Below are 25,142 nucleotides of genomic sequence, written 5' to 3'. Positions count from 1 at the left end.
TAGTTCACTTTGAATTTCATCCTGCACTCAGCCATGTCCCACTTTATCCCAGTTTGTTGTCTTATCTCTGCTTTTACCTCTTATTTCATGTCCATGTTTTCTCGTGTGCCAAAGCAGACACTGTTGAAATCTTCTGTTCCCTGCGGTCAATATTTTTTAAGAGCATGTAATCTCCTAAAAGGGCATAGTGCCTTTTTAGGTACTATGTTCTTTCTCTTTTTCCTTTATGTTATAAAATGTCTTCCTAGGACCAACCCATTTTGTACTATTATTACCTTATTCTTGAATTATAAGAGTCCTCTCCAGGCCTAGCATATGCTTCCTACTCCCAATAGATTTCTTCTTGTTTCCCTCAGTGATCACCTAAATACCATCAGAATGATATTCTCTCTTTCTTTCTCTCTTTCTCTCTTTTTAGATCAAGACAACACAAATTTATTATCTTTCTTACAGTTGTGAAGGTCAGAAGTCCAAAATCAGTCTCAGGAGGTTAAAATAGAATGATGTTCTTTTAAACTGAAAGAACATCCAGCTAGCCACCTTAAGAGAGTGAAGAGAAAATCAGAGCCATTACTGCAGATGTGACACAGTTGCTAAATATTTCAGGGCTTCTTTAAAAAATAGATAGATAGATAGATAGATAGATAGATAGATAGATAGATAGATAGATAGATAGATAGATTTTTCCTTCAAAGAGAAAACACCAACATAGTTGAGTGTGAGAACTCTATTTTACCTGTATGAGTACCCCCCTTAAACCCTGCTCTTGTTTTTAAGCAGGAGGGGGATGTCTTACCCCAGCATCTTTAAATGTTCTCTTTATTTTCTTCTGAATAGCTTGTAATATTCCTTTGCCTTTACAATTTATATACTTAGCTGATGGATGTCCAAGGATCTTTCTTTCTGAAACTATGATTGCCCTCTCTATGTTGATAAAACTCTTATTTCAGGAAATTTAAACTTCTTTCCATGACTGTGATACTTCTTTTAGGTCTATCAAAATCCCTTTCATTATTATTGAACTGTAGTAGCTGTGCTTCACTAATGAACAGGAACGTTTATTTCTTTCTTTTATTGATAGAAACTGGTTGAGTAATTTATTAACACACCATTTTGCTGATGCTTTATATGTGAATGTGGACCATAAGAACAGTCCTTATAAAATCTGTTTTGCTCCTTTTTTTCTGCTCTTATAGAATAAAAATATTCAGCCTATAAAATTTCCAATTATACATCAGCAAGAAGTGAAGATTTATTTTCCCATCAAGCTTACACCCAACTTTCTGGCATTTCCTCATCATCCCATGGGAATGTTATATCGTTATAAAGTACAGGTATGATGTCTTATAATGAGAACTCACAAAGAAATAAGTCAGTTTCTCTGATAGCTTAATTTATTGAAGGTTAATGTTAAATCTTATTTCCCTCTAATCCTAGTAGTATAACTCAGTTTTGAGTGACAACCAAATCATGCTCTTGAATACTGTCATCCTAAGAATACTTGGTGTACTTTCCTTCTCTTCCATATATCCTTTCCTTGTGAGTTTTATAAAGTTTTGTCAAGCTCCCTTGTGCTCTTTTTTGACATTTTGTGATACTGCCATTACATAATCTCCCTTTAGTATTTCCCTTCCCCATTTAGTTACTTTAGTATAGCATCACAGTTTCTTAATGTTCCAGAAATAATTTATTGTATAGTTTTATTATTTCCTAAACTTTATTTCACCAGACTTTACATCTTCAGTTAAATTCCAATTTTCTTCCTATACTAATTCAATATAAGGTTGTATTTTTTTCATAGGTAGAGGGTGGCAGTGGCAACTTCACCTGGACCTCTTCTAATGAAACAGTGGCCATGGTAACCACTAAAGGAGTGGTGACGACAGCTGGCCAGGTCAGGGGGAACAGCACTGTTTTGGCCCGAGATGTACAAAATCCTTTTCGATATGGGGAAATTAAGGTAAGCAACTCTCCAAACAACGTTCATATCTCCTCTGAGACATTGATGTCTAAATTTAAGTACAGTAACACATTAAATTTTTTTTTTCTTTTTCAAGTTGGCTATTTTTAAATGATCCTCAGGACTTCCCTAGTGGTCCAGTGGTTAAGACTCAGCGCTTCCAATGCAGGGGGCATGGGTTTGATCCCTAGTCAGCGAAATAAGATCCCCTGCTGTCAACAACAGGAAGCCAACACAGATTTTTCCTAAGGTCAATAATATGGTAAAGCCTGTGTTGAGAAAGATACCTAATTATTTTTATAGCCAGACAACAACAACTATAATATTTTTTTAAAAAGGAATGAAAGATAGTTTCTGGAGCTATATACTAGTAGACTAGAATAGAATGAAAGAAGAAAGTGAAGGCAAAGTATCCAGTTAAGCCTAAACTAACAAAATGGTATGAGAATAAAGAAAAAAGGACAAATTGAGGGTTATTTTAGAGGTAGATTAATCAGATTTGATGCCTAGTGGGGTGGGAAAAAGTGAAAGATTAAGCTTTGACAGCTTGATGGATAGAAAACACAAGAAAAGGGGAGTTCCTTGGTGGTCTAGTAGTTAGGATTCGGCGCTTTCACTTCCGTGGCCTGGGTTCAATCCCTGGTTGGGGAACTGAGATCCCACAAGCCATGTGGCACAGCGCCCCCCCCCGCCCCCCAAAAAAAACCAACAAGAAAAGGAAAAAGAAAAAGAGGAAGATAATGAATTCAGTTTGGGATACATTTAGTGTGGGACTACCCTGGTGGTCCAGTGGTTAAGACTCTGCTCTTCCACTGGGGCACAGGTTCGATCCTTGGTTGGGGAGCTAAGATCCTGCATGCCTCGTGCACTGCCAAAAAAAAAAACCCCAAACATTTCGTGTTGTTCACCTATGGAGCATCCAGGTGAACGTTTAAAATTGGAAATAGGCATCTGAAGTACAACTGAAAGATTAGGGCTAGAGATAAAAATTTGGAGTGATCAGCATATGGTTGGTCATTGAAGCTTTGGAACTGGATAAGATTTATGTGTCATTTTAAGGGACATTGGCAGAGTAAGAGGAACTAGCAAAGGACACATAGAAAGTGACCAAAAAAAGACTCTATTAGTCCATTCAGGCTGCTATAACAGAATACCATAAACTGGGTGGCTTATACACAACAGAAATTTATTTCTCACAGTTTTGGAGGCTGAAAAGTCCAGAATCGAGGCACCAGCAGATTCAGTGTCTAGTGAGGGAAAGCATCCTGGTTCATAGAAGACTGTTTTTTGCCTTAACCTCATATGGCAGAAGGGACTAGGGAGCTCCAGGGGTCCCTTTTTTAAGGGCATTAATCCCATTCATGAGGGCTCCACTCTCATGACCTAACCACCTCCCAAAGGCCCCACCTCCTAATACCATCATTTTGGGGGTTAGATTTCTACATATGAATTTGGAGGGACACAAACCTTCAATCTATAGCAAAAACAAAATAAAATGTTTTTTTAAAAGATATCAAGTAAGAGGAAGTGCTCTATATCAGAGGTCAGCAAATTTTTATTTAAAAAGGCCAGGTAGTAAATACGTTAGGGTTTCCCTGGTGGCGCAGTGGTTAAGAATCCACCTGCCAATGCAGGCGACATGGGTTTGAGCCCTGGTCCGCGAAGATCCCACATGTCACGGAGCAACTAAGCCCGTGCACCACAACTACCGAGCCTGCGCTCTAGAGCCCTCGAGCCACAACTACTGAGCCCGTGCACCTAGAGTCTGTGCTCTGCAACAAGACAAGCCACCGCAATGAGAAGCCCACACCCTGCAATGAAGAGTAGCCCCTGCTCGCCGCACCTAGAGAAAGCCCACGCGCAGCAACGAAGCACAGCAATGCAGACAAAAATAAATAAATAAAACAAATAAATTTAAAAAAAATTTTTTTTAAGTTATAAATATGTTAGTATTTGTAGGCCACATACAGTCTCTATCTCATAGTCTTCTTTTCTGTCATTGTTGCTTTTTATTTTACAGCCCTTTAAAAATGTAAAAGCCATTCTTAGCTTACAAAAGTCAAGAAAATTGTGCACTGGTCATATTTTGCCAGACTCGTGTTGAAAGGTGTTAGATGCTTTAGAGAGGTCGATTGATTAAGGAATGAAATGAGTGACAGGTTCAGCACCTAACACACACACACAAACACAAAACATACATATATGTTATGTATATGTATATTTAAATATTTAAGAAATGCTTTCTTTTCTTCTAAAACTTTCCTAACATAACTTTCTTGAAAGATTAATTTTTTTCCTCTCCAGATATGTGTTCTGAAACTGAACAAAATGAAAATGTTACCATTTCATGCTGATGTAGAGATTGGCCAGATTATAGAAATCCCCATTGCCATGTATCATGTAAATAAGGAAACCAAAGAGGCCATCGCGTTCACAGACTGTTCTCATTTATCTTTGGATTTGAACATGGATAAGCAAGGAGTCTTCACTCTTCTCAAAGAAGGTAAGAGTAGGCTTTTTATTTTTTCCTTTCTTTGTCTTTGAATTAAAGGACCAATCAACAATTCAGAAACTATGAATTAAAGTCTAAATTCACATATTGGGGATTCCCTAGTGGTCCAGTGGTAGGGACACCGGGCTTTCACTGCCGAGGGCCCGGTTTCAGTCCCTGGTCGGGGAACTAAGATCCCATGAACCGCGCAGTGTGTCCAAAAAAATTAAAAATTAAATTTAGGTATTACCTTTCTTTATAATACTTTTATTTATTCTGTCAACTGCCTGTATTAGGTGTTACCATATAATGTAGAAACAAAGGCACAAAAATTGAATAACATGTCCAGGGTTCATTGTGGCCAGACAATATCAGTTTTTAGTCATATTAAAGGCTTCTTTTTCCAGCCTCAAGCTCTTCTTTCTTTCTTTCTTTCGTTCTTTCTTTCTTTAATATATATACTACACCTCTTTCTAAGAGGACTGTATTGCCATTTAATGTATGTATATATTAAATTTATTCCAAAAAAGAAAATACCTTTTTAATAAGAAAAGAATATGAATAAGCTATCCATAAGGATCAATATCATTTACTGTTATGGAACTTCATATTTGTTCTTGATCACCATTGTTTTTTCATCAATAATAATGACATTAGTAGCATCTAACATTTGTTTAGCATTTCTATTTCCTAGGCTCTGTTCTGAATACTTTTCATATACTAACTCATTTAATTCTCACAATACATCTATAAGGTTGATATCAACTTGGACTTCTCTTTTGCCCTTGTTAATTATACTATATAATATCTCTCACCTCTCCTCTGTTCTTAGGCTGTCTCTCCCCATTTTTAGGCCCTCATTATCTCTCACTGAGAATTTAACGATATCCTCCTAACTGTTCTTGCCTTTGATAATCATGGCTACCAGATAGATCTTCATAAAGCTCAATTTCAAAATTAATTTTCCTGCTCAAAAATTTTGAGAGGCGGACTTCCCTAGTGACGCAGTGGTTAAGAATCTGCCTGCCAATGCAGGGGACACGGGTTCGAGCCCTGGTCCAGGAAGATCCCATATGCTGCAGAGCAACTAAGCCTGTGCGCCACAACTACTGAGCCTGTGCTCTAGAGCCCGCAAGCCACAACTACTGAGCCCACGTGCCACAACTACTGAAGTCTGTGCACCTAGAGCCTGTGCTCCGCAACAAGAGAAGCAACCACAATGAGAAGCCCCCGCACCGCAATGAAGAGTAGCCCCTGCTCGCCGCAACTAGAGAAAGCCCGTGCGCAGCAACAAAGACCCAAAACAGCCAAAAATAAAAATTAATTAATTAATTAATTTTAAAAATATAAAGTATACAATTCAATTAAAAAAAAAATTTGAGAGGCTTCTCCCTGCCCGTGGACAACAGCCAAAATCCTTTTAGTTTAGTATTAAAGGCCCTCTACAGTGTAACCCAACCTACTTTTTGGAACTTCATGCTTTGGCTTCATGTATGGCTCAGCTAAACTAACTACTTTAGTTAAAATTTCCCATATATCTCTTTCATATACTCATTTGTATCTCATTTATATTTCTATCTTTGTTCATTTATTTGTCAGCTTAGATACTCTCTTCTGCATATCTAAACCTTTCTTGATCTCTCCAGCTAAAAGTAATCATTCTGTTTTCTAGGTTTCTATAATGCTTATCGTTTTCTACTAATAGTTTAATTTATGTAAATGTTCACCCTCCCCTTCTAAACTATATATGCCTTGAGGTCAGGATCTTTGCTCATATTTGTATCCTCACTGTACATAGAACTGTGTCTTACATGATATATATTTGTTAATAGAAGGAACATTATTTTATATCAACTTAATATAAATAATTGGGGTCTAGTAGTTAGTGTGTGAGGTTAAGAATTTTTTAATATATTAAAATTCTTATATTTCTATAGACTGATTTCCTTGAGGACTGATTGCTTATTACCCTACTGAAGTCATGTTTTTTGATTTGCAGGTATTCAAAGACCAGGACCAACACACTGTTCCAGTGCACATATAGCAGCCAAATCTCTGGGCCATACTTTAGTAACAATTAGTGTGACTGAATATGAAGAGTATTTGGAGAGCAGTGCCACATTTGCTGCTTATGAACCCCTAAAGGTGAGATATTTCATGCTAAGGAACTGCCATATCTTTTCATGGACCCCACTATGTCCACTTGGAGGCTTCCTACATATCTGTGATCTCTATTAAAGATCAGTGATATTTATGTTCTCTTTACTTACCACTCTCTTGTTTTTAGACCCACAGCTCCCTCATCAAATCTGAGTATCAGGGAGTTTATGCTCTCATGTTTCGGCCACAGGAATATTTATAAGTTATTTATTTATTTATTTATTTATTTATTTATTTATTTATTTATTTATTTGTGGGGGGGCTGTGTCGGGTCTTAGTTGTGGTATGTGGGCTCTTTATTGCGGTGTACAGGCTTCTCTCTAGTTGTGGTGCGCCAGCTTCTCTCTAGTTGTGGCGTGCGGCACGAGCAGGCTTAGTTGCCCCGTGGCATGTGGGATCTTAGTTCCCCAAACAGGGATCGAACCCATGTCCCCTGCATTGGAAGGCGGATTCTTTTTTTTTTTTTTTTTTAATAAATTTATTTATTTATTTATTTATTTATTTTTGGCTGCCTTGGGTCTTTGTTGCTGCACGCGGGCTTTCTCTAGTTGTGGTGAGTGGGGGCTACTCTTCGTTGTGGTGCGCGGGCTTCTCATCGTGGTGGCTTCTGTTGTTGCAGAGCATGGGCTCTAGGGTGCACGGGCTTCAGTAGTTGTGGCACGTGGGCTCAGCAGTTGTGGCTAGTGGGCTCTAGAGCGCAGGCTCAGTAGTTGTGGCACATGGGCTTAGTTGCTCCGCGGCATGTGGGATCTTCCCGGACCAGGGCTCGAACCCGTGTCCCCTGCATTGGCGGGCAGATTCTTAGCCACCGTGCCACCAGGGAAGCTCCTGGAAGGTGGATTCTTTACCACTGGACCATCAGGGAAGTCCCAGCAAGCTTTAGGTATTCTGCTTTCTTTCCTCTTTTTTACTGAGATATAAAAAACATATAGTAAAGTACACTAATCTTAAGATACTATTTATTTTTTTTATTTGGCTGCACCGGGTCTTAGTTGCAGGATCTTTAGTTGCGGCATGCGAACTCTTAGTTGTAGCATGTGGAATCTAGTTCCCTGACCAGGGATCAAACCTGGGCCCCCTGCATTGGGAGTGTGGGGTCTTAGCCACTGGACCACCAGGGAAGTCTCTTAAGGTACTGTTTGAATTTTCACATATGTACGTATCTTTTTAACACCACCTGGAAGAAGATATAGCATATTAGTATACTCTCTTTTGAAGAACTCTGAAAGAAAACCTTCCACCCTAGGGAGAGAAGTCAATCATCTTTTACCCTTTATACTGACAAATTTTCAGCACAACAGTCATTATTTTGGACCCCAAGGATTGGTCCATTATAATTGGGATATTACGACAGGTGGCAGTTCAAAATAAAAGTAGATAGGGACTTCCCTGGTGGTCCAGTGGGTAGGACTCCATGCTCCCAGTGCAGGGGGCCCAGATTCAATCCCTGGTCTGGGAACTAGATCCCACATGCATGCCACAACTAAGAAGTCCACATGCCGCAACTGAAGATCCCGCACGCCGCAACGAAGATCCCGCGTGCTGCCACTAAGACAGAGCAGCCTAAATAAATAAATAAATAAATAAATAAATAATTTAAAAAATAAAAACATAAAAGTAGATAGAGCCTGGCCTGCTTTCTATATATTTGAGTCCTTCAGGAGCTAAAATTGATGTCTAGGAGCTTCCCTGGTGGCACAGTGGTTAAGAATCCGCCTGCTGATGCAGGGGACACGGGTTTGAGCCCTGGTCCGGGAAGATCCCACATGCTGTGGAGCAACTAAGCCCGTGAGCCACAAGTATTGAGCCTGCGCTCTAGAGCCTGCGAGCCACAACTACTGAAGCCCATGCGCCTAGAGGCCATGCTCCGACAAGAGAAGCCACCGCAATGAGAGGAAGCCCGCGCACCTCAACAAAGAGTAGCCCCCACTCGCCGCAACCAGAGAAAAGCCCGCATGCAGCAACAAAGACCCAACACAGACAAAAATAATAAAAAGTAAAATAAAATTTAAAAAATAAACAACAAAAAAAATTGATGTCTGTGGGCTTCCCTGGTGGCGCAGTGGTTGAGAATCTGCCTGCTAATGCAGGGGACACGGGTTCGAGCCCTGGTCTGGGAAGATCCCACATGCCACGGAGCGGCTGGGCCCGTGAGCCACAACTACTGAGCCTGCGCGTCTGGAGCCTGTGCCCCGCAACGGGAGGGGCCGCGATAGTGAAAGGCCCGCGCACCGCGATGAAGAGCGGTCCCCGCACCGCGATGAAGAGTGGCCCCCACTTGCCGCAACTAGAGAAAGCCCTCGCACGAACCGAAGACCCAGCACAACCAAAAATAAATAAATAAAAAAAAATAAAAGTAGCTAAAAGGAGGAGGAAATTATAAAAAAAAAAAAAAAAAAAAAAAAATTGATGTCTACAAGTTCTTGCTGATACATACTGACAAATACTGACTCAGTGCCTCTTAGGATGAGGAGGCATCCACAGGGAAAAAGTTGTCAATGGAAGAAGCAAGGTAAGTTATTAATTTTAAAAAGATAACTTGTTCATTAATATTTGCATTTTAAGTTGGCCTCATTGTACATTGTGCAGCCTAAGTATTAAACATATGGTTTGAGCATATTTCATTCATTCTCTTAGCGGATGAATCATCCTACTTGCCTAATTAAGTGAAAGTGCTAGGCTGCAGCCCATGGCCATTTCACGAGGTTTTTTCTTAGTTTTGTCATTATCCTTACCCTAATTTTATATTTATTGAATGTCCCACAAATCAGATCTCCCCTGAATGAAAACTATCCTTAAAGGAAGGGAAGTAAGATGGTGATTTTCTTTTTCTACCTAGTACTTTGGTCATGTACCTTTTTCTTTAGCTGCTGAAAAATATATGTATGTTTTACTTTTGTTATCAATCTTATGTTTCGGTACATGGTATATAGTTCTCAATTTGTCCTTTTATATATCAGTTCAATTCAGTTGATCTGATTAATTTTGGACTATATACATCTAGGAAAAAGGAATAACTCCGGTTTTGCTTTCTCAGGAAAGCCTTCCATGAAGCCTCTGACTACTTTAATTTCTTCTATTTGAGGCTTGTTTGGCACTCTGTACTGTGCCTTTTTGTAACACTCATTATACTCTTTACCTACTTCAAATCTGTCTTTTCCAGACTATTAGCTCCACTGTGAGGCAGGACCTTATTTTGGCTTTCTATTACTGTATCACCAGTGGGCCATCAATGAATATTTGTTAAATTGAATTATATATACATTTTTAAGAGAATACTGCCATTAGACATAGGAATGTTTAATGTTAATAGTATTCAATAATAAATATGATTGACTAGTTCAGGAAAGAAATATTAAAACACGGTTTGCTTACATTTTCAGAATGATTGCTTCAACTCTATACTTCATTTTGTCACTTAGTCACTGTTGTAGACACTGTTTGCCATACAAAAAAACCCCTACACTTTGAGAATACTTCATTCCCCAAAAACCAGTTTCCTCATCTATAAGTAGGATACAACTCCTCTGTATACTGGAGTGAATAATACCTGTCTTGACTACCTCTTAGGTGAGAGTTCTTTGAGAAACAGATGAACTGTATAGATGTATTATCTTCATATTTTTAGGGCAGGAGTTCTTTGATACTTTAGTAAAATATCCATTTAAAAATCTTATGTAATATGGTGACAGATGGTACCTAGACTTATTGTGGTGATCACTTTGCAGTGTATACAAATATCAAATCATTATGTTACACACCTGAGACAAGTGTAATGTTATATGCCAGTTATACTTCAATTTTTTTAAAAAGAGAAAAAAAGAAAAAATGTTTATGCACTTATTTATCAATACTTTTTATGTGCACAGCATTGTACTAAATCCCACTGAGGAGGAGAGATTCTTTGAAAAATTTGGGGTATAAGATACTCTTTTCTCTTAAGAAGTTTACATAACTAGACAGTGTAACAAGAATTATTAGATGTATATATATGAAGATTTGACATATTTAAATAGCATTAGGGGATAAACAAGTATACAAATTAATGGTAGAGATAATTACTATAAGAGCTTAGAGGATGCAGAAGTGGTTGTGGTCTGGAATGATTAGACATAAATTAATGGATAAGGTGACACATGAGTTAGGCTGAATGATAGGTGGGATCTAAATTAGTACAGAGGTTGAGAAGCATTCCAAATAAGAGGTATAACATACATGTGTCCTCATTTGGGAATTAAGTCTAATGTCATTTACATTATAGTTATATAACCAGTTTTTCACTTTAGAAAACTGTTGAATTCTCTAACCAATCAGGGGTTAATTTCTTTAAATGTCATCAGGCTCTAAACCCTGTGGAAGTGGCACTGGTGACATGGCACTCTGTAAAGGAAATGATATTTGAAGGGGGCCCTCGTCCATGGATCTTGGAGCCCTCACGATTCTTTTTGGAGCTGAGCATGGAGAAGACAGAGAAAATTAGAATAACACAAGTCCGGCTGCCAGCTAAGAGAAAACAGAATCAGTACATCTATCGGGTCCTGTGCCTGGATTTAGGGGAACAAGTAGGAAAATGATCTTTTTCTAATATTTCTTTTAGCAATAATACTCCAAATCTTTTGTACTTCTAGCCATTCCTTTTCAGATTCTAATGGATTTAGTTTACGTACTAGATGGGAAAATTCTAATTATTGATTAAAAGATCTTTTTTTTAAAAGCTTACTATCCTTTAAATGTACACCAAAGGTTTTGGTTTGCTCATCTGAGAATTCTAACAGTTCACCAACCAAGTGGTTCAAGATTTTTTTGTAGTAGGGGGCTTATTTCAATCATTTTATCACTATAATTCATTTCCTGTTGCCTAGACTAGAGGGTATATAGTTTTCCACCTCCAAAGAATGTGAGGAAGGGAAATTTAAAGTGTCATCTATGGTTATCAATTTTGAAGAATGAGTTAGATCTGTGTTGATAAGAGTAATTAGTTAATTTCCCTTTATCAGTTTAATTAGTTTTGATTATTTTTATAGGTAGTGATGGCTTTATCCATAGCTGCACCCTGCTTCTACCAAAACCAGTAACAAAGGTTTTCAGTTTGACCAGGATTGAGAATTTAAAGTATGGCTATGAGGCATAGCCCAGCTAACCAGCCCCCAGGGAATCCATGTATGATTTTAACTTAAGAAGAACTGTGCTATAATCAATTGAGCTTCATTTTAATATCTCCAGTGTACTGTTATATGACTAGCTATTAGTGATTTCAATCCTAATTACCCCCTTTCGAAGCTCTCTAGCTTCTTTTTGTTTTCACATTGTTATTCATTAGTATTTCCACCAGAAATGAGTTGAAACACAAATTAGTTTTTCCACTTTTTGCCAACTGGTAACAAAAGATTTGGTGGGGGAAAAGAACAAAGTAATTGGTCAGTTAGATTTTTTTAATGTTCCCTTTGTTTCTATGATACCCTTGTTTCTCTCAGCACAGATAATTAAGAACTATAGTGTCTTTAAGGGATTGGCCTGATTATAATGTCCAAAGGGACTCTATACTGGAATTTGAATAATTCTAACACATTTAGATCGGCACAACTGACATCAAGTGTCTACCCACAATTGTCTCTTGCCCTTGTGTTTTCTTAAAGATTCTGACATTCCAAATTGGAAATCATCCAGGTGTCCTGAACCCTAGTCCAGCTGTAGAAGTTGTGCAGGTACGCTTCATATGTGCCCACCCTGCCAGCATGTCAGTAACTCCAGTATATAAGGTGCCAGCTGGTGCCCAGCCATGTCCTATGCCACAGCATAACAAACAACTGGTGAGTACAGTGTTTCCAACTAATTTACATTTTGTCTAACCTGATTTAAGATAAATGGTCTGAAATGTAGCTTTTGTCTTATTGAAGTTAAGGAAACTCTTTTATTTGTTATCCAATCTCTGATAGTGTCTGAGAAGTGGTGATTCAATTAGGTTAGAGTTGGCTATACTTAGTGACACTTAGTGACTTTGCTTGTTGTACTTAGGTACATAGTCAGCTTGTAACTATGACAATAGGCAATTGAGAACTCTCTAAATAACTTCCAAATTGTTTTGCTAGTATCCTTCCCTACTAAATATTTTATTAGCATTATTAGTAACTTATAGGATTTACCTCTACTCCAAACCCATATGAGGAATAATGATAAGCAATAACATAGCTAGAAGGTAGGCAACAGGGAATGAGGAATAAATGAGTTATCTAACCTAGAAACTAGAACATCAGACTATACACTAAATGAGGTTAACTATGATTCCAAGCATGGGAAAATAGAAGTCATTTCTTAGCCTTTGCAGAATAGAACAATCCATTAATTATTCCCATTTTACAGATGAAGAAACTGAGGATCCTAGAAGTTGAGTAATTTTACCAAGGTCATAAAGCTAGAAAGTAGCATTTTCCATCTGACTCTAAAGCACACATTATTAACTTTCTTGCTATACTGCTTTTTTATTATAAAAGAACTTATGAGATGTTGCAGGTTAGGAACTCATTTTTTTTTCAGAACCAAATTCAACATTAAATACTATTATTTGAACTTTATAAATTATCCACTTTTTTAAAAAGCACTTAGATGGAGCAGAATAGAAGTTATATCTATAATGGCATTGTCATTCAATATCTTTTTTTTCATTTGAAATAATTTAAATTTATAGAAAATTTCCAGGAAAAGTACAACTTTTTTCCTGGAACCATTTAAGAGTAAGTTACAAACATGATCCTCCATACTTCAGCATTTATTTCTTTTTTTGTATTTGAGTATAATTAACATACCATAAAATTCACCTGTTTAAAAGTGTACAAGTAATATTGTTAACTAAGCTCTACTTCAATTTTAAAAAGTGTGCAAATCAGAGTTGCGCAACCATCACCACTATCTACCTTCAGAACATCTTCGTTTCCCCAAAAAGAAACACCACACCCATTAGCAGTCACTCCCCACTTCCCCCTCCCCTAAGTCCCTGAAAACCACTAATATACTTTGTTTCTCTATAGATTTACCTATTCTGGACACTTCATATAAATGGAATCATACAATATATGGCGTTTACATGTAGCTTCTTGCATTTAGCATGTTTTTAAGATTCATCCAGGTTGTAGAATGAATCACTACTGCGTTCTTTTTTTAAGGCTGAGTAATATTCTGTTATATAGATATACTACATTTTGTTCATCCATTTGTCAGTTGATAGATATATGGGTGGTTCCCATTTTTTGGCTCTTATGAATAATGCTACAGTGAACATGCATGCACAAATTTTTGTGTGAATATATTTTCAACTCTCTTGAGTATATATTTAGGAGTGGAAGTGCTGGGTCATATGGTAACTCTATGTTTAGCCTTTTGAAGAACTTCCAGCTGTTTTCCAAAATGGCTACCTCATTTTACATTTCCATTACCAATGTATGAGAATTCCAATTTCTCCACATTTGCCAATACTTGTTAATGTTTGTCATTTTGATTATGTCCTTCCTAGTGTGTGAGAAGTGGTATGTTATAGTGGTTTTGATTTACATTTCTCAATGACTTATGACATTGTGCACCTTTCCATGTGCTTATTGGCCAGTTGTATATCTTCTTTGGAGAATGTCTATTCCAATCTTATGGGTTGTTCGTCTTTTTATTATTGAGTTATACAAGTTCTTCATGTATCCTAAATACAAGTCTTTTTGAGATATGTGATTTGCAAAAATTTTCTTCCATCTTATGGGTTGTCTTTCACTTTCTTTTTTAATTGTTTTGCATTTTTAAATTGAAGTATATTTGATTTACAATGCTGTGTTAATTATTGCTGTACAGCAGAGTGACTCAGTTATACATATATATACATTCTTTTTTTAAAATTTTTTATTGGACATGCATACGCATTCTTTTTCATATTCTTTTCCATTAAGGTTTATCACAGGATATTGAATATAGTTCCCTGTACTATACAGTAGGACCTTGTTGTTTATCCATTCTATATATACTAGTTTGCATCTGCTAATCCCAAACTGCCAATCCATCCATCTCCCACCCCCTCCTCCTTGGCAACCACCAGTCTATTAAAAATATGGAATGCTTCACGAATTTGCGTGTCATCCTTGTGCAAGGGCTATGCTAATCTTCTCTGTATCATTCCAATTTTAGTATACGTGCTGCTGAAGCGAGTACTTTCACTTTCTTTTTTTAAACTTTCACTTTCTTGATGGTGTATTTTGAAGCACAAAAGGTTTTATTTAACGATGTCCAATTCATCACTTCTGTTGTTGTTTTTGTTTGTATTTTTGATGTCATATCTAAGAAACCATTGTCTAATCCCAAGGGCATGAGTATTTACGCTTTTGGCTTCTTCTAAGAGTTTTGTAGTTTTAGTCCTTATATTTAGGCCTCTAATCCATTTTGAGTTTATTTTTGTATATGGTGTGAGGTTGGAGTCCATCTTCATTCTTTTGCATGTGGATATCCAGTTGATCCAGCACTATTTATTAAAAAGATTATTCTTGGGGCTTCCCTGGTGGTGCAGTGGTTGAGAATCTGCCTGCTAATGCAGGGGACATGGGTTCAAGCCCTGGTCTGGGAGGATCCCACATGCCGCGGAGCAACTGGGCCCGTGAGCCACAACTACTGAGCCTGCGCGTCTGGAGCCTGTGCTCCACAACGAGAGAGGCCACGATAGTGAGAGGCCCGCGCACCGTGATGAAGAGTGGCCCTCGCTTGCCGCAACTAGAGAAAGCCCTAGCACAGAAACGAAGACCCAACATAGCAATCAATCAATCAATCAATAAATCTTAAAAAAAAAAAATTATTCTTTCTCCTTTTTTTTTTTTTTAATGCTATTCTTGTCTGCTTACATTCTTTTTATGTATGTATGTATGTATGTATGTATGGCTGTGTTGGGTCTTCGTTTCTGTGCGAGGGCTTTCTCTAGTTGTGGCAAGTGGGGGCCACTCTTCATCGCGGTGCGGGGGCCACTCTTCATCGCGGTGCGTGGGCCTCTCACTATCACGGCCTCTCGTTGCCGAGCACAGGCTCCAGACGCACAGGCTCAGTAATTGTGGCTCACGGGCCGAGTTGCTCTGCGGCATGTGGTATCTTCCCAGACCAGGGCTCGAACCTGCGTCCCCTGCATTGGCAGGCAGATTCTCAACCACTGCACCACCAGGGAAGCCCTTCTTTCTCCTTTGAATCATCTTGGCACTCTTGTTGAAAATCTATTAACCATAAATGTGAGGATTTATTCCTGGGCTCTCAAATCTCTTCAGTTAATCCATACGTCTGTCCTTATGCCAGTACCATACTATCTTGATTACTGTAGCTTTGTGGTTAAGTTTTGAAATTGGGAAGTATGTGTCCTCCAACTCTATTCTTCTTTTTCAATATTGTTTTGGCTATTCTGAGTCCCTTGCATTTGCATATGAATTTTAGGATTCCTTTGTCAATTTCTGCAAAGAAACTAGCAGGGGTTTTGACAGGAATTTCACTGAATCTGTAGATTCATTTGGGGAGCATTACCATCTTAACAATATTGTCTTCTGATTCATGAATGTGAGCTATCTTTCCATTTATTTAGGGTTTCTTTAATTTCATTCAACAATTTTTGTAGTTTAGAGCAGTAGTCCCCAAGCTTTTTGGCACCAGGGACTGGTTTTGTGAAAGACAATTTTTCCACAGATGGGGTTGAGGGGGGGTGTGGGGGATGTTTCAGGTGGTAATGCGAGCGATGGTTCAGGCGGTAACGTGAACGATGGGGAGCAATGGGGAGCGGCAGATGAAGTTTTGCTCCCTCGCCTGCCGCTCACCTCCTGCTGTGCGGCCTGGTTCCTAACAGGCCACGGACCGGTACTGGTCCATGGCCTGGGGGTTGGGAACACCTGGTTTAGAGTATACACTTGCACTCCTTTTGTTAGATTTATTCCTAAATATTTTATTGTTTTTGATGCTATCATAAAGATAATTATTTATTTCATTTTCAGATTGTTGCTCTTGTATAGAAATACCACTGATTTTTGCATGTTAATCTTGTATCTTACAACACTGCTGAACTCATTTATTAGATCTAATAGTTTTTTTGGTGGGTTCCTTAGGGTTCTATACACAAGATTATGTCATCTGAAAATAGAGACAGTCAGACTTCTCCCTTTCCAATCTGGATGCCTTCATTTTGTCTTCTTGCCTAGTTGCCCTAGCTAGAACCCCCAGCACAATGTTCAGTAGAAGTGGCAAGGACAGACATCTTGTCTTATACCTGATCTTAGGGGCAAAGCTGCCAATCTATAACTATTAAGTATGATATTGGATGTGGATTTTTCATAGATGCCCTATATAGGTTGAGGAAGTTTAGTCTGTGGAATGTTTTTATCACCATAGAGTTTCACATTTTGTTCAATGTTCTTTCTGTATCTGTTGAGATGATCGTGTGTTTTTTTCCCTTTTATTCCATTAATATGGTGTGTTACATTGATTGATTTTCATGTGTTGAAACAACCTTGCATTCCTGGGATAAATTCCACTTGTTTATCATGTATTAACCTTTTTATATGCTCCTGGATTCAGCTTGCTAGTATTTGGTTGAGGATTTTTGCATCTATATTCAGAAGAGATTTTAATCTGTAGTTTTATTTTCTTGTGGTATCTTTGGTTTGGTATCACAGTAATATTGGCCTCACAGAATGAGTTGGGAAGTATTCACTTCTCTTCTACTTGTTTGAAGAGTTTGTGAAGAATTGGTATTCATTACTCTTTAAACGTTTGGTACAATTCACCAGTGAAGCCATCTGGGCCTAGGATTTTTGTTGTGGGATGTTGTGTTGTTTTTTTAAATTAGTTATTCAATCTCTTTACTTGTTATAGATCTAGTCAGATTTTTTATTTCTTATTGAGTCAGTTTTGCTTGCTTGTATTTTTTGAATTTTCCTATTTCATTTAGGTTTCATTTAGGTCCTCAGAGTTTTGGTGTCCAGAACTTTTATAGGGGTTTTATTACATAAACATAATTGATTAAATCATTGACCACATGTTTAAACTCGATTTCTAACTCCCCTCCCCTCCCTAGAGGTCAGGTTGGTATCACCTGGCTCAAAGTCCCATCACTATAATCACATGGCTGGTTTTTCTAGCATGACCAGCCCCCATCCTGAGTCATCTTATAAGTATAAACTCAAGTGTGATCCAAGGGGTCCATCATGAATAACAGATACACTCCTATCACTCAGGAAATTCCAAGGGTTTAGGGTTACTTCTCAAGAACTGGGGACAAAGACCAGCCAATTTCTTTTATTTATTTATATTTGGCTGCATTGGGTCTTCATTACTGTGCGTGAGCTTTCTCTACTTGTGGCGAGTGGGGGCTACTCTTCATTGTGGTGCGCGGGCTTCTCATTGTGGTGGCTTCTCTTGTTGCGGAGCACAGGCTCTAGGTATGCAGGCTTCAGTAGTTGTGGCACGTGGGCTCTAGAGCGCAGGCTCAGTAGTTGTGGCTCATGGGCTTACTTGCTCCATGGCATGTGGGATCTTCTCGGACCAGGGCACGAGCCTGTGTCCCCTGCATTGGCAGGCGGATTCTTAACCACTGTGCCACCAGGGAAGTCTGTCAAGATCAAATTTAGATCAAAAATTTAAAACAGGTATAAAAGACGTTTTGGGGGACATTTGGGGAAATTGAAATATTGACTATACAGTATGTAACACTGAATTAATGTTAATATTCTTATGTGTGATAATGTAGTTTTTGCTACTCATTCTTAGGAAATGCATGCTGAAATATTTAGGGGTAAAGTGCCATGATACCTAAATCATTTGGCAAAAAAAAAAAAAGACACACACACATACAAATACGCACACACAGAGTATGAAAGTAGAGGGAGAGACAGAGAAAGCAAATGGTGGATTGAGATGAAGTATATATAGGTATTCATTATACCATTCTTTTTGTGTGTGTGTGTGTTCCAATAAAACTTTATTCACAAAAACAGGTAGTGGGCTGGATTAGACCCAACGGGTTTGCTGACCTCTTGTCTCCTGACAAATAGGTACAGCGCCTGGCATGGAGAAGGCATTTTGAGTAATAAAATATCACTTAAAAAACCTGTAGAATGAAAGTGAGCAAATAAGCAAATGAATCACGGAGACTGAGCAGTACACCCACTGGCTACGAGACTGGCAGCATGATTTGGGAGTGGAGGCACTGTAGATAGGAACTTTTCCACTGTCTTTGATTCCCATGGTCTTGACAATGGTCTGACAAGGGTATCTGGCTTGAAGATATATCACCCGACATCTCAGGGAACTGCCCGAGGGAAGAAAGAAAAGCTGTGGGGAAGATGCTATTTCCTATTCCTTCACCAACCTGTCTCGGGGGACAGTTTAGCTTTAGATGCAACCTCTGACAACTCCCAGGAACTAGCTGGAGGCAGCAGTACAAAAACTAGAATTTATTTTACCAGAAGAAAACGTCTAGGATCCACACAAGTGGGCCCAGGAGAGGCCCTGGCCTGGAAAGGGCACGCACAGCCGTCCACGGTGGGGAGGGCAGCACCCTGGCCCACGGCCCCACTTGGGGAAGAGCCAGAGGCGGCCCAGGCCGTGCCTGCAGAGGAGCTGCCCCACGCTGACCCCAAGGGCGGGCCAGGACACAAAGCCCTGCTTGCTGCAAACGGGACACCTTGGCTGCCGGTTCCCCGGGCTGACAGCTCCCCTCTCACACGTACTCCCCACAGTCGGAGATGATGACCTTCTGCTTGGGTTTCCCGTCCTTGCTGCCCTGGGCCTCAATCTGCCGCAAGACATCCAGGCCTTCCATGATCTCCCCAAATACCACGTGCTTGCCATCCAGCCAATCCGTCTTGTCACATGTCAGGAAGAACTGGGAGCCGTTGGTGTTTGGGCCAGAGTTGGCCATGGAGAGCAGGCCTGGTGCCGTGTGTTTGAGAATAAAGTTTTCATCGTCAAACTTCTTCCCGTAGATGGACTTGCCCCCAGTGCCATTGTGGTTGGTGAAATCGCCGCCCTGGCACATGAACTGGGGGATGATGCGGTGGAAGCTGCTGCCCTTGAAGCCAAAGCCCTTCTCGTGGGTGCACAGGCAGCGGAAATTCTCTGCTGTCATAGGAACGATGTCTGAACGCAGGAGCATCTGGATGCGGCCTGCTGGCTTGTTCCCAATCTTGATGTCCATGTACACCTGAGGGTTTGACCGGGCCTTTTTTACAGCGGGCTCTCCCTCCTGGGTTTCCACTTTGGGAGGCTCTGACCCTTCTTCCTCTTTATTTTCCTCAAGAGTCTTCCCAGAAAACTTCTTCAACCAGTCGTCATCGGACCAAACTGGTCTGGAAGAGCCTTCCTTAATCCTCATGGGTTTTGCCAAATTGACACGAATTGTCCGTCCAAAGAGCTCAGATTCATTCATGTTGTCGATAGCTGCTGCAGCATCCTCTGCCAACTCAAATTCAACAAAAGCAAATCCTCGGTGCTTTTCCGTTTCATAATCCAGAGGAATCTGGATATCTGTGATGTCTCCAAAAGGGATAAAAGCAGCATGAAGAACTTTGTCATCCACCTCCTGTGCCAGCCCACAGCACTCGCTTGGTAGTAGCCATCTTGCTCCCGCACTCTTCCGCCGGAAGCCTACTCTCCCCATTCTTTTAACATATCCATACCTTTGAAAACTGTCAAAGAAAAAATATTGGGAGAAAATATGATCCCTAGCTTCAGGAATATCTTACCACCTCTTAAACTATTGTTTCTTTTCTTACTTTTTATTTTAATACAGATTCCTGTATCAAGCCTGAGAGACACAGTCCTGGAACTGGTAGTGTTTGATCAACACAGGAGAAAGTTTGATAATTTCAGTTCACTGATGCTAGAATGGAAATCCTCAAATGAAACACTAGCTCATTTTGAGAATTACAATTCAGTAGAGATGGTAGCAAAGGATGACGGCAGCGGGCAGACCCGGCTACATGGTATTGTAAATATTTATGAATCCTTTCATATACCTACTAAATGGTTCTGCACTAAATATTTCCTTGTGGGTGACAGTCTATTTATCCTATCTCACCTTTCACCTTCGATCTTTGTATTTTTTAGAAAACAGCATAAAGGTAGATTCCCTTGTTTGCAAAGCTAGGGTCTAGAGTCCAACGTTTCTCACAAGAACACAAAATTAAATTAATTTTAAAATGTATTGGTTACCTATTATTTGCCTAAAACTTTGGAAATATTATTCATTTGTTAGGCAGTGTTTATTGAGTGGCTACTACATGTAAGGTCCTCTGCTAGGCGCTTGGAGATATAATGGTAAATGAGACACTCACAGCTTCTGCCCTCATAGACTTACAGTCCAGTTGGGGAAACTGGACTTTAAACATTACATTGTGTTAGGTGTTTTGAAGGGCAAATATGGGGTGCATTAAGAGCTTATAACAGGAGAACCTAACCTAGTTTAGATCAGAGAAGACTGCCCTAAGAAAGTAGCATGTACTCTGAGACCTGAAGAGATGGCAGAAAGAGGAAATAGAAAGAATGAACTAAATAAGTCAAGTGAGACTGACTTAGAGAGGGGGCAGGAGGCACAAGATGAGGTTCTAAGAGGAAAACAAGCCCTCAGGGGCAGCAGCCCATCAAGCCTTTGCTTGTATCACATTTGCTGAGGTCCTATTCTCCAAAGCAAGTCACCTGACCAAAACCAGAGTCAAGGTAGGCCAGGACTACTCAAGAGCATGGATACCACCAGGCATGATTCACCACAAGCCATTAATATAACAATCTACCACAAATCAATCCCAAAAGTAAAGAAGAAAGTGGCACAAAGGGTAACTTTTAGGTTTCTGGTATGAGTATTTGGTAACCATTCTTTTCTTTTAACTTTTTATTTTATATTGGAGTATAGTTGATTAATAATGTGTTAGTTTCAGGTGTACAGCAAAGTGATTTAGTTATACATATACATGTGTCTGTTCTTTTTCAAATTCTTTTCCCATTTAGATAACTATTCAATTGAATAAGAAACACTAAAGAAATAAGATTTAAGCTTTCCCTTACCCACAGGGAGTTTATACTCAGGACAAGTTTAAGGGCTTAACTAGAGAATATGATAACATAATATTAATATGTATATGATACTATAACACTATAATACCAATAATATGATACAGTTAATGTAAAAAGTGGTAGGGAAGAAAGAGATGCTCCTTATATCTGTAACAATCCATCATCAAATACCATCCATTTTATTTTCTAAAGGTTTTCTCTCTTCCTCTCTATCTTCATCACTAATGTCCTCATAACCTCTATCCTACATCACCATAGTAGCCTCCTAACTGATCTCAATGTGTCTCTCCTACCCTCTAATCCACCCTCCATACTACTGTCCAGAATGATCTTTCCTTTTTTTTTTATTTTAAATATTTATTTATTTATTTTGGCTGTGCCGGGTCTTAGTTGCGGCATGCAGGATCTTTAGTTGCAACATGCGGACTCTTAGTTGAGGCATGCATGTAGGATCTAGTTCCCTGACCAGGAATCGAACCCGGGCCCCCTGAATTGGGAGCAGAGAGTATTACCCACTGAACCACCAGGGAAGTCCCCAGAATGATCTTTCTAAAATACAAATCTGGAGACTTCCCTGGTGGTCCAGTGGTAAAGAATCTGCCTTACAATGCAGGGAACGTGGTTTCAATCCCCGGTCAGGGAACTAAGATCCCATATGCTGCAGGGCAACTAAGCCCGCAGTGACACATATTGTCACTGTGTCTTTCTGAATAAAGTTCATATGTTGCAGCTTAACATACCGACCCCTGCCTACTTCTTTGGCTTCACTTCTTATTACCACCCACATGTATTCTACATTTTTCTCATACTCAACAATTTTAGATCCTTAACCATGAAAAGGCTTGTCATACCTCTTTCCTTTGCATATGTTTTATTTTCTCTTTACTTGCATCTTCCCTAGGCTAAAATCTTCCTCTAGTAATCTAGGAGTTTTCTGTTCCTCTATATTCCCAGTCTAAGGAGAATATTCCTTCTTTGTGCTCTTATATATTCTGTATTATGTGCTCTGTACATACTTCTATAATAGTACTTACCACACTGTATTGCAGTGGTTGGTTTACCTCTCAGCCACCCTCCTAAGCTGTGGGTTTCTTTGAAGGCAAGAATTGTGTTGTTTTCTTCTTCATCTCTGTATCCTAATTACTTTCCATAGTGCCTAGCATACAGTTAGGCCCTTAATAAATCTTTGTTGAATGAATGAATGTAACATCATGAGAAAATGCTTTACAGATTTACGCATGATCATGTGTTGAGGATAAAATAAGAGTTGTCCTAAGTAAAGTGGCAGATTCATGTTAGTTAAAAAGAAAGAAAAAAGAATGAATGAGTAAAGCAGGGTCAGATTATGGATGGCTTCAAATACTAGTTTAAGGAGTTTGAATTGCTCTAATAAGGACTAGTTAGTGATTAAAAATAAATTTTTTTTGCATTTAAAATTTTTGAGTAAGGGACTGACATGACATTTACATACACAAAACAGTTTAGAAGCGTGAAAAGTCCCAAAGGACAATCTCTTTATTTCTCACTTTTATTTTTAAATCAAACAAAAATTTCCCCATATCCTATTGTCAGCTTATTTTGGGACTCACAAACCATTAGAGCTGGAGAGAATTTTAGATTTTGCCTGTCCCAACCCCTCATTTAATAAAGGAACTGAGAAATAAAGTGATTGCCCAAGGTCACATAGGAATATAATTGCAGAGTCAGCATGGAACCCCAGTTTTCTGTTTCTTGTGTATTTCCCTATTCACTGTTTTTTGTTTTTGTTTTTCTCCCTGAAATAAAACACCATTTGGAAAAAATTAGGGCAGATTTTTGGTTTTCTGGAGACACTTTTGTATTCTACATGTTACTGTTTCTGACAGGGTACTTTTTTGCATGTCTCCAGGTCAAAGGATCCTTAAAGTACATCAGATAAAAGGGACTGTACTCATTGGAGTCAATTTTGTGGGCTATTCAGAGAAGGAAAGTCCAAAGGTAAGTGGAGACTGTTATATAAAAAATATTAATTAACTGAAATTTAAGGCTCCTTAGAAGTCATTTATATAACTGATGTAAATCTGAGAACTATGCACCTCTATGAATCTGTTATCTTTGGCACTTGAAAGAGTACTGGAATCTTCACTCACTGAGCTGAGGAATTAAAAGTTTGTATTTACCTTTGTGGTTCTTATTACATTTCTAGGAACTTTCCAACTTGCCCAGATCTGCAGCTGTAGAGCTGCTCCTGGTAGAAGATGTAACAGTATCGCCTGAGAACGCTACCATCTATAACCACCCTGATGTGAAGGTAGAAGCTATATGGGTCTAGCTAAATGGAATCATATTGGAGGGGAGAGTACTAGGTTATTAAAATTAATAGTATAACAATAAAAAAGCTCACTTATGTGTTGAAAATCAGTGATACACATATATAATGCATATATAATAATTATCCTTAGCAGTTATACTTTAATAGTCATATTTTGTCTTTGGTCCACTGACTGTAATCTTCTAATGTCATACTCTTTCTTAGGTAAGTAGAAGTTATTTTCTTTGAATTATTTATAAACCAAAGGGAACGGAATATTGTTTGTCTGATTTTTCCATAGGAAATATTTAGCCTTGTGGAAGGATCTGGTTATTTTTTAGTCAACAGTAGTGAGCAAGACATTGCCACCATCACTTACCTGGAAGCAGAAAGCTCTGTCCAGGTGAGTTCTAGAGATATTCCGAGACTGATGGTCTCAGGTCAAAGCTCATTCTTAGGAGAATGATTGGAAAATTTTTATTGGGTGTCTCAAACTTGTTACAAAAAATAACATTTGTGTCTTTTTCCTTATTTAACCTACATAGATTCTTCAACAAAAAAAGAGGGTTTTTTGTTTGTTTGTTTTTTTCTGTAACTAGCTACAATATGTTGCAATTTTTGGCTCTGATTGAATGGAAACAGTGTAGGAGACATCTAATTATAAGATTTCCATTAAAAGAAGGTTCATTTTTATAAATTTAAAAGCACAGAACTGTGTGGATAGTTAGATATACTATTGACTTTATAACCTGAGTATATGGTATTTTCAGCCAGGACATGGCAACTTAAAATATTAAGCTGACTCCATAGTCCATATGCCAAGAGATTTGCTTTTAGTTGACTTGTAATAATAAAAAAATAGATTATATTAACATATGTATTTATTTCCTTCAAAGAGCTCAAAGGAATGTAACTTACTGTCGTCATAATGTTGCTTTTTAAAAGAGGAGATTGAGGCCCTATGGGCAAAGGATGTGAAAAACCACGCTGCTGTGCAGGAGCTGTAGTACAAGAAGGAAAAACAAAGTATCAGTCCGCCCAGTGCTTTCTCTCCCTCCTTGTGATTGCATATAAATGTACATGATTTTCTTCCTGACTCCTTTCCCTGTTGAGGATTCTGCTTGAAATCAATCAGTTTAAACTCTGCTCTTTATCAGTTAGTATTTTTTAAGGGTACATAG

General features: G+C 38.7%; 2 protein-coding genes and 1 non-coding gene across 5 annotated transcripts in view; 1 reads left to right on the top strand and 2 right to left on the bottom strand.

Annotated features, from left to right (window-relative positions):
• Positions 1-25,142, top strand: part of NUP210L (nucleoporin 210 like) — a 67,898-nt gene that overhangs the window by 21,800 nt on the left and 20,956 nt on the right. The window contains exons 9-18 of the mRNA XM_036857844.1: positions 1,197-1,334; positions 1,802-1,960; positions 4,265-4,463; positions 6,451-6,596; positions 10,952-11,173; positions 12,248-12,421; positions 20,392-20,584; positions 23,560-23,648; positions 23,857-23,961; positions 24,263-24,364. Of these exons, the coding sequence (XP_036713739.1) occupies positions 1,197-1,334; positions 1,802-1,960; positions 4,265-4,463; positions 6,451-6,596; positions 10,952-11,173; positions 12,248-12,421; positions 20,392-20,584; positions 23,560-23,648; positions 23,857-23,961; positions 24,263-24,364 (1,527 nt within the window). The remainder of the gene's footprint in view (positions 1-1,196; positions 1,335-1,801; positions 1,961-4,264; positions 4,464-6,450; positions 6,597-10,951; positions 11,174-12,247; positions 12,422-20,391; positions 20,585-23,559; positions 23,649-23,856; positions 23,962-24,262; positions 24,365-25,142) is intronic.
• On the bottom strand, positions 14,689-14,795 carry LOC118887641. The gene has a single exon (XR_005018121.1). It is a non-coding gene; the product is annotated as a U6 spliceosomal RNA (small nuclear RNA).
• Positions 19,040-25,142, bottom strand: part of LOC118898119 (peptidyl-prolyl cis-trans isomerase E-like) — a 31,692-nt gene continuing 25,589 nt past the window's right edge. For 2 of the 3 annotated variants that reach the window (XM_036858094.1, XM_036858102.1), the window contains one exon: positions 19,040-20,287. In XM_036858094.1, coding sequence (XP_036713989.1) covers positions 19,321-20,287 — 967 coding nt within the window. In that variant the 3' untranslated portion in view covers positions 19,040-19,320. The remainder of the gene's footprint in view (positions 20,288-25,142) is intronic. The other variant, XM_036858111.1, reaches the window with a different exon arrangement.

Source organism: Balaenoptera musculus, chromosome 1, assembly GCF_009873245.2.
Source record: "Balaenoptera musculus isolate JJ_BM4_2016_0621 chromosome 1, mBalMus1.pri.v3, whole genome shotgun sequence".
NCBI lineage: Eukaryota > Metazoa > Chordata > Mammalia > Artiodactyla > Balaenopteridae > Balaenoptera > Balaenoptera musculus.
The sequence above is the reverse complement of the archived record's forward strand: the minus strand, read 5'-3'. Positions and strand labels throughout refer to the sequence as shown.